At 35.4% G+C, this 9,974-nt stretch overlaps 1 protein-coding gene across 6 annotated transcripts in view; it reads left to right on the forward strand.

Moving 5' to 3' along the window:
* rapgef2a (Rap guanine nucleotide exchange factor 2a) overlaps positions 1 to 5,832 on the forward strand; it is a 107,943-nt gene extending 102,111 nt beyond the window's left edge. For all 6 annotated transcript variants that reach the window (XM_022681774.2, XM_022681772.2, XM_022681775.2 and 3 more), the window contains 2 exons: positions 868 to 1,430; positions 2,614 to 5,832. In XM_022681774.2, coding sequence (XP_022537495.2) covers positions 868 to 1,430; positions 2,614 to 2,639 — 589 coding nt within the window. In that variant the 3' untranslated portion in view covers positions 2,640 to 5,832. The remainder of the gene's footprint in view (positions 1 to 867; positions 1,431 to 2,613) is intronic.
* Positions 5,833 to 9,974: the final 4,142 nt, after the last annotated feature.

The following is a 9,974-nucleotide window of genomic DNA, read 5'->3' on the forward strand; positions in this document are numbered from 1 at the left end:
GCTTATGGAGCTTTTCTAGAGGGATTCTGAGGCTTTAGGACACTGTGTTTGCCTGCTATTGTGTTCCATACCTGGCAACCTGTCCTTTTTTCGTTTGAATTTTATGATCTGTGCTAATTTGAGACAGTAAAAAAAAAGCCTCCATCAATCGATATTTATTCATTAATCTCCACCAATGAGAATGAATTCAAGCACTCACATGACCTAAAATGCCACTTCCTTGTCAGGTTAGCTAACCTTAGCTGAAGCACAGTGCTTACCTGTTCAGGAGAAAATAAACCAGCTTAGCATCTGTCTTGTAGTCCTTCTGGGGTCTAATCTGTATTACCTATATTTAGTGGAGCTTTACTAATTTTTAGTGATTATGTGCTTTTTTAGGGAGATGTTGAGGCTTTAGGACACTGTATTTGCCTTGCTGTTGTGTTTCATACTTGGCAACCTGTGCTTTTGAGTGTTTTTTGTTTGAATTTGTTGATCTGTGCTATTTTGAAGCAGTAGAAAAAAATAAAAAAGCCTCCATCCATCCATCAATCAATATTTATTCATTAATCTCCACCAATGAGAAATAATATTAGCACTCACATGACCTAAAATGCCTAAAATGTCTTGTAGTCCTTCTGGGATCTAATCTCTCTTCATCTATCTGTGCTTTACTGATATTGGAGCTTTTTAGAAGGATGCTAAGGCTGCAGCACACTGTGTTTGCATGCTGTTATGTTCCATACCTGGCAACCCATGGTAAAAAAAATAAGTTATGTTGCTTAAAACATCAAAGAAACATGAATCTTTAACTTGAACTGAGTCAATGGTAATGATTCATTTACTTGATTCATTCATTTATTGAATCATTGATTCATTCTGTCTCAGGTCCTACTCGCTGAACCAGGACCAGTGTGACCGAGCCTCATTGGACGCGGCCGACAGTGGGCGGGGCAGCTGGACTTCCTGCTCCAGCGGTTCCCACGACAACATCCAGAGCATTCCGCAGCGCATAGGCTACTACGACAGCCGCAGCTGGGAGACGCTGTCGGAGGTGCCATCGATGGGGCGGAGTCACTCGGCCACGCCCATCGCATCACAGTACTGGGGCGACGATTCTGAGGGCGACACAGGAACGATAAAGCGCAGAGGGGGGAAGGAAGAGGTTCCAAACGTTCCGAAATGCCCGGCGGTGGGAAGTCGCAGAGAGCGGCGTTTCCGGGAGCCACCGCCCACCCCGCCCGGCTACACCGCGCTGTCCGTCACCGAGGCGGAGGAGCTGAACCAGAGTTACGCCCACGGGAGACGCCCCCCCGACTACAACTCCGCCCTGCAGAGATCCCGCCTCATAAAGAGGTCATGTGACTTAGAACCTCCTCCACAACCACGCCTACCCAGCCGCCTCCACGGATACACCCACTGTCCTACGCCACGGCGACCGCCGTGCGATGGTGAGTGTTCCTCGTTTTAATTTGATGATCTGAGCTGATTAGAATTTAAAATATAACCCCCACTAAGCCAGTGTTAATTATTCATAAGTATTTATCTCTATATTTCTATCTATTCATCTTTGGCTCACTTGCTTGTTCTATCTATCTATTTATCTATCTATCTATCTATCTATCTATTCTAAAGCCCTTTTCTAAACCAGTCCCTGGGCTCTTGCCATCGCCCCATCAGCTCTATCTATCTATTGCTCACTATCTATCTATCTATCTATGTATCTATCTATTGCTCACTATCTATCTATCGCTCACTATCTATCTATCTATCTATCTATCTATCTATCTATCTATCTATCTTTGTATTTCTATTTATCTATTGCTCACTCGTTATCTATCTATCTATCTATCTTCCTCTATATTTCTGTCTATCTCTATATTTCTATTTATCTATTGCTCGCTCTTTATCTGTCTGTCTGTCTGTCTGTCTGTCCAGCTCTATATTTCTATCTATTGCTCGCTCATTTTCTATCTCTCTTTCTGTCCCTCTCTATCTATCTATCTATCTATCTATCTATCTATCTATCTATCTATCTATCTATCTATCTATTTCTCTGTCCCCCTCTGTATCTATCTGTTTATCTATTTCTCACCTGCTCTCTAAATCTCTCTATCTGTATCTATCCACCTTGACTTGCTCTCTATCCCGCTCTCGCTATATCTCTCTATCTCACACTCTATCTCTCTCTGTATCTATCCATCTCTCGCTCTTTATCGCTTACTCGCTCTCTCTGTATCTCTTTTCTCTCTCAGTATCTGTCGCTCTTTTTCTTTATATCTATCTATCGATCTATCTATCTTCATCTATTCTACATCTGAATCTTTATCTCAATCTGTTTTACTATCTCTCCTAATCTATCTCTCTATATTTCTATCTTTCTATCTCAGTCTATCCATCATCTGTCTGTCTGTGTGTCTATCACTTTCTTTGTTCTTACCAGAACAGAATGGGAGTTTAGTAGGAAAATGAAACTAGACTCGGGTTTAAACTTTTGACGTTTTTCAAGTGTCAAGTTTTAATAAAATAAAGGAGCAAATTTGATTTACTGTTCTTTTAGGCAGAGTTTTGTAAATCTCTCTCTCTCTCACTCTCTCACTCTCTCTCTCTCTCTCTCTATCTCTCTGGTTGTAGAAAGTGAGCAGGTATCTGCTGTATGAAGACGGCCGGTCTCGGTCGCTACCCTGAAGCTGTTCATCACTCTGTTAAAAAAAACAACAATAAAAGAAAAATAAAACTCACTGGAATTAACCCGAGGCCAGTCTGCAGCTGATCCTGACCACACCCCCCAAACTCTTCACTCTTAACTCCTCCCCTTCACTGATCTGCTTCTGATTGGCGCCTGCAGCTGTCAGTCAAATCTGACTGACCAGCACGATGACATTGTGTGAGGAGGGCACGGAGAGACGAGATGTTTTGGCACTTTTGACAGACAGGAAATTAACAAAAAAGCGAGGGATGATGAAGGAGTAGAGAATGATGGAGAACTTGAAGAAAAAAAAGTGATTGTGGATCTTTTTTTTTTCTTGATTTTTTTTTAAAGGCAGTTTTAAGCAGTTTTATCATGGAAACAGTGTTATATTTTCATTGTTGTCTGAAGTCGACTGTGTGTGTGTGTGTGTGTGTGTGTGTGTGTGTGTGTGGCCCCATTCACACCTGGTTAATCACAGGGAGGGTCTCAGCTCTGAAAAAAATGAAGAGATCACTTCAGTTTCTGAATCAGTTTCTCTCATTTTGCTATTTATAGGTTTATATTTGAGTAAAATAAAATTTGTTGTTTTATTCTATAAACTACGAACAACATTTCTTCCAAATTCCAAATAGAAATATTGTCGTTTAGAGCTTTTATTTGCAGAAAACGATAAAAAACTGAAATAACAACAAAAAAAAAAAGAGTTTAGAAATCAATATTTGGTGGAATAACCCTGCTGGTTTTTAATTATAGTTTTCATGCAGATTGGCATCATATTCTCCTCCTCCACCAGTCTTACACACTGCTTTTGGATAACTTTAAGCCTTGGTTTGATGATCCGCTTGTGATCATCCATCTTCCTCTTGATTATATTCCAGAGGTTTTCAATTTGGTAAAATCAAAGTGGTCTCTTATTTTTTTACACTTTTATATCGTCGCTATCCAATAGCTATCCAATCGTAAACTAAAAATTGTCCATTTTTAGTTTACGACATAATTTGACCAGACAAATTCCCGAACACTGTATCAATTTTTTTTTGTGAACGAACCAATAGGAAAAAAATCAAAATGACCTGAAAAATTTCATTGAAAGTTTAAGTTGCTGTTTTTATGTAGAAGCTTGTTTTTCATTGGACAGCGTTGACAGGTGGTAATGAAATAGGAAATAAGTAAATAAATAAATCACGTGAATTAATTTTTTAATCATTTTTGTCACAAAGAAGAAAGAGTGTAAATAGGCATGAGGATGGGTGAAAATGTATAACAGCAGTAAGTAAGAGAAGTGCATATTATATAATAGATTTTATATAATATAAAACAATAGGGGTGCTGCTGCCGTACCAAAGCAAAACAAAAATAGATTTTAAAAAGTTAAAGAAACCAAAGAAGTGGGAGTGGCCAAATAACGTACCCTCTCTCTATCATACATTCTCTGTGATGAGTTCAGCTGTAAAAGATGAAACCGAAACTTCACGTGAAGCTCTGCTCTTTAGCTCTTTAGAGAGCATCAGTTTAGAAAAATGAACTGTTCAGGTAAACCTTGGATATAGATCATATTAAAAAGGATTTGCACCACTTTAGAAGTGGGCGTGGCCATATACAGCTCTGGAAAATATTGCAACGAAACTGAGATATGTTTCACTGAATTAGTTTCTCTCTTTATATTTTTAAGTTTTAAAAGTACAAAAAAATCTAAATTTGTTGGAATAACGCTGGTTTTTAATTACAGTTTTTTCATGCATCTTGGCATCATGTTCTCCTCCACCAGTCTTACACACTGTTTTTGGATAACTTTATGCCTTGACTCCTGGTGCAAAAAATTCAAGAAGTTCATTGATTATTATATTCCAGAGGTTTTTAATTTGGTAAAATCAAGGAAAACATCATTTTTAAATGGTTTCTTATTTTTTTTTCCACCAGAGCTGTACTTTGGTTACAGATGTGTTATCTGTCTGGCAGTGTGAACAGCAAAAACAGACTGAATTTTGCTTTATCTAAACGAAATTTTTTGTATCATTTCATGGCATCGTCCGTAATAGGACAACAGAAACCAAAACTAAAGCTTCAGGTGAAGCGCTGCTTTTTAGGATAATAGACCAGATTGAAAACGGTTTCAGTGTGAACGGCCTGAAATGAACCTCAGATTTCAGCCACTTTATCCTCCTGCTGTGTGAATGTAGCGCTTATTAGCGCTGCTCAGCTAACCCACTTGGACGGTGGACGGCGTGGTGTTTCCAGGTGTGAACGGGGCCTTGTGGGTTTGATGCATGTAAAAAAAAATAATAATACTTGAATCAGATTTTATGTGTGTGTGTAAATGTGTGTGTTGAGAGTGTGTATTACTGCTCTTCAGACGTGTTTAATTTTTTAAATAAATAAATAAAAAGAGCTGCCTGTACTAGACCTCAAAAAAACGACATAATTCAGTGTTAATATCAGTATTCAGTCGACGATCATGATGTTTTTGAGATGATTTTAGTTTTGTCTGTTATTTGTTGTCTGCTGTTGTTTTTTTTGTTAATATTCGCACCCTGTTTCCAATATTTCAGGCGCAGCCACCAGCATTTGTTTTATTTGTTTTAATTTTTTTAATTTTTTTTAATGTTATTTTAATTTTAAATAATGGTGTACATTATTATTGTTATTATTATTTTATTACTGAATCATTTCTGTTTCATTCCTCTCTCTTTGCCAATCACGTGGTATCGGCTGTGGCACAACCTGCAACTTGTTGCACAAATGAAAGAAAACGGATGTAAAAATGAGAGTTTCTAACGTTTGCGGCATTATAATAGCGATTCTTATTTTACGTAGCTAAACTTTTACCCTTCATCGTTTCGTACGCAGGCTTTTGATTCACGCGATACGAAACGTTTATGAAATATATAAAAAGAAATGTATGAAGTGTATGATATGTTAGGACGTGTCCCAAACCCCTCTGTTCGTACCCCGTGTATGTTTCTATGTCTTTTAAAAAGACACCTGGCGAAGTCTGTATCACGCATTTTTGTATTTTTGAATACGTGTACATATGGGTTCTATTTTGTTTAAGATTTCAGAAAGAGAGAGAGAGAGAGAAATATATACTGTTTGAAAGTAACATTCAGCTGCTGTGAGTTTGAATGACTGACCAAGAATAAATACTGTAGCAACGGAACGAATCCCTTGTCTCGCCTTGTTTTTGATTTGTTCTGCTTCAAACAAACTTCCTAGGGGTGGTCCTGATGAGTGCCAGTTTCACCATTCAACGTTTTAGATGGTCTTTGGGGTGACTGCACTTGAAGTTCTTGAATTTGGTAAAAGAGTGTATAAAGAGTGTGTAAAAGAAACACACAGCATTTCTTTATATACCGTTCTTAAAAAATACAGAGATTTTACCAGTTTTTACTGTATATAAAAACGTGACATTTACACAAAAACACACAACAAAGCTTTATTTTTCTATTTCAAACAAAATTCCTGGGGTGGTCCTGATGAGTGCCCACATCATCCCACACTTTTGATGGTCTTTTGCGGTGACTGCCCTTGGCTGCCTATGGTAAGAGAGTGGAGTTTACACAAAAACACACAACACAATTTTTTTTATACAGTTTTCAGAAAATACAGAGATTTTACCAGGTTTTACTGTGTAAAAGAGTGGAATTTACACAAAAACTCAACACAAAATATATATATATTTTTTTTTTCAAATTTTGTTTTTCACAGTTTTTCACTTTTTTTTCCTGCTGAAAACAAAATTGCTGGGATGGATCCTGATGAGTGCCAGTTTCACCATTCAACGTTTTTGATGGTCTTTGGGGTGACTGCACTTAAGGATACTTTTTAAAGTTTTTGAATATGGTAAAAGAGTGGAGTTAACACAAAAACACAACACAAAATAAAAAAAATAAAAAAAGTTATTTTTATTTTTTTTTAGTGATTTTTATACAGTTTTAAAAAAAATAGAGATTTTACCAGGTTTTAATTTTATATAAAAGAGTGGAGTTCACACAAAACAACGCAACACAACACAAAATTTGAGAAAATCACTACTTTTTTTTCCACTGTTTTTTTTTACAGGGTTGTCCTGTTGAGTGCCAGTTTCACCATTCAACGTTTTTTTGATGATCTAGGCAGTGACTGCACTTGAGGATACTTTTCAAAGTTTTTGAATATTTAATTATTCATGTTTTTATTTTCAGATTACACACGATATATCGAGGGAAACAGTTACTTTGCAGTAATTGTCCTTTATTAGGTATATTTTGCAATATAGAAAAATATAGTGATTTTACCAGGTTTTACTGTGTATAAAAGAGTGGAATTTACACAAAAACACAAAAAATATATATATATATTTTTTTCACAAACAAACTGATGAGTGCCAGTTTCAGCATTCAATGTTTTTTGATGGTCTTTGCAGTGACTGCTCTTGAGAATACTTTTCAAAGTTATTTATTTATTTATTTATTTCAGATTGACTGACCTTCATTTCTTAAAGTCATTTTTTCTTTACTTAGTTGACTACGCTTGGCCATAATTGATTATACACGAGAGGAAGTGTCTTAACGTGTAACATTGGAATAATTAAGCGCCATTATCAGCCGGTAATGCACTGTAAGTGAAGCTCTCCATGTTTCCACAATATCGCAATGTAATTGTTACCCTGCAATGTAATTGGCTGAGAGGTGTTCTACGAGTGCCGTTGTCAGCCAGTAAAGCACTGTAACTGAAGCACTCCACGCATTACTCCTCTGCATACAGGTAACCTAGCAACGATGCAGGGGTTACACGCCAAACAGCGCAGCTACAAACAGAGCAGAAATGGCACAGCAGTGACAATATTACACATTATAGCACGAACATCAAGTGTATTATTGCGATTATACCACAGTTCCATTATCACTGTTTATTGCTGATAACGACACTCATAAATTTCCTTAAATTTTCTATGGGATTAATAATAAAGTATCTATCTATCTATCTATCTATCTATCTATCTATCTATCTATCTATCTATCTATCTATCTAATTAATCACATTGCAGGGTAACAATTACATTGCAATTATTGTCCTTTATTGGATATATATTGCGATATACAAAAAAAAAATGCAGAAATTTTACTAGGCGTCACTGTGTAAAAAAAAAAAAAAGAGTTTACTCCATTAAGAATTTACCCACAAAAACACAACACAACAATATATATGTATTGCAATATCAAAAAATACAGAAATATTTTACCAGTGGAATTTACACAAACACGTGACACAAACGATAATGCTCATCATTCTTAAAAAGGAGGAGAAAATATGATCTGTTTGGTTATAAAAACTCAACGAGTTAAAATAGTTCCATTGCTGCTCTGTTTGTAGCTGCGCTGTTTGGCTTGTAAGCGCTGCATCGTTGCTAGGTTACCGGTATGTGGCGGAGTAAAACATAGACAGCTTCGGTTACAGTGCATTACCAGCTGATAATGGCACTCATAGAACGCCTCTCAGCCAATCAGATTGTAGGGTCGGAACTAACTGTGGTAATAATATAGATTAGAACATTACTCAAATATGGCTATTTACTGTATACCACCAACTCTACTTTGCTACTTTGAAGAATGTGAAATATAAAACATATTTTCGTTTGTTTAACACTTTTTTGTTTATTAAATAATTCCATATATTTTTCTTAATAGTTTTTATGACTTAAGTATGAATCTACACTGCAGAATTAAAAAATAAAATAAGAACTTCAATATGGATTCAAATATGCTGCAGATGCAGCAACACCACAGACGACCACTAGAGGTCAGTGTTTCTACAACTTACAGAAAAATGTATTTTTCTTTTTTTTTTACGTGTATTAAAACCGAATAAACCAAATAATGTTTAGATAAAAAAAAAAAAAACATCTGTTCCACTGTACGAAAAAACAGCTCTGGAGAAAAAAAAGACCACTTAATAATTATGAGTTTCTTTGTTTTTACCAAATTGAAAACTTCTGGAATATAATCAAGAGGAAGATGGAGGATCAAAAGCTATTCATCAAACCAAACTGCTTGAATTTTTGCACCAGGAGTAAAGGCACAAATCCATCCAAAAGCAGTGTGTAAGACTGGTGGAGGAGAACATGATGCCAAGATGCATGAAAACTGTGCATAAAAAACAGGGTTATTCCACCAAATATTGATTTATGAACTCTTAAAACTTTATGAATATGAACTTTTTTCTTTGCATTATTTAAGGTCTGAAAGATCTGAATCTTTTTTGTTATTTCAGCCATTTCTCATTTGGTAGAATTTGGTAGAAATGTTATCCATAGTTTATAGAATAAAATAACAATGTTCAATTAACTCAAACATAAACCTCTAAAAATCAGAGAAACTGATTCAGAAACTGAAGTGCTCTCTTCATTTCTACCACAGCTGTATATTTGTGATATCAAAATATACAGAATAAAAACATTTTATTAAACAAAGTTTTTCACTTACTGACGTAATGTGAATCTTTACATTGTTGTTCCTTACAGTGTATCCAAATCTCGTAGTGGATAAACTAATGGAAACGTTATAATGACTTAACGCTAATGCTAATATGTTAGCTTAGCCAGCTACGTTAGGTAGCCAAGTTATAGGTAAGGTGAAGTGGAGGTGGAATAACACACGACACAAAAAAAAAATTAAAAAGACACAGAATATTGCACGGGAAATAGCAAATTAACTAAATACGATAAGAATAAAAAATACAAATAATATGAAATAATGTGAAATATGTCACTATATTGCTGCTACAAATCGTGTCTTCCAAAATCCAAATAGTGGATAAACTAATTGAAATGTTATAACGACTAATATGCTGATGCTAATAAGTTAGCTTACAAGACACAGTACATTAAAAAGACACAGAAAATGGCACAGAAAATATCAAATAAGATAAAATTAAAACAAAAGAATGCCATGCGATCGGTCATTTCTTATAGGGGACACAATTTGTTTAATTAATTTTTACATGATAATAAATTGTATAAATGTGACACACGAGATTTGTAACCATATTCGACTTAAAAACTTTGTTAAAAAAAAAAAAAAAAGGAAATTAAGTAAAGCTGCCTAAATTTGACCAGTACATGTTCTGAATATATGTTAAATATATGTGTTCCATAGATCCAGAGTTGAAAAAAAGATTTTTAAAAAAATTAACTTTAATTTGGAAATTTAATTTGGTGGAATGGGCCATATATTTTTGATATATATATATATATATATATATATGTATGTTTTTTTTTATGCTGAAGGTCCTCCCTGACTGTGGGGGAGCTGTGGTGCGGGTCTGC

Source organism: Astyanax mexicanus, chromosome 25, assembly GCF_023375975.1.
Source record: "Astyanax mexicanus isolate ESR-SI-001 chromosome 25, AstMex3_surface, whole genome shotgun sequence".
Taxonomy (NCBI): Eukaryota; Metazoa; Chordata; class Actinopteri; order Characiformes; family Acestrorhamphidae; genus Astyanax; species Astyanax mexicanus.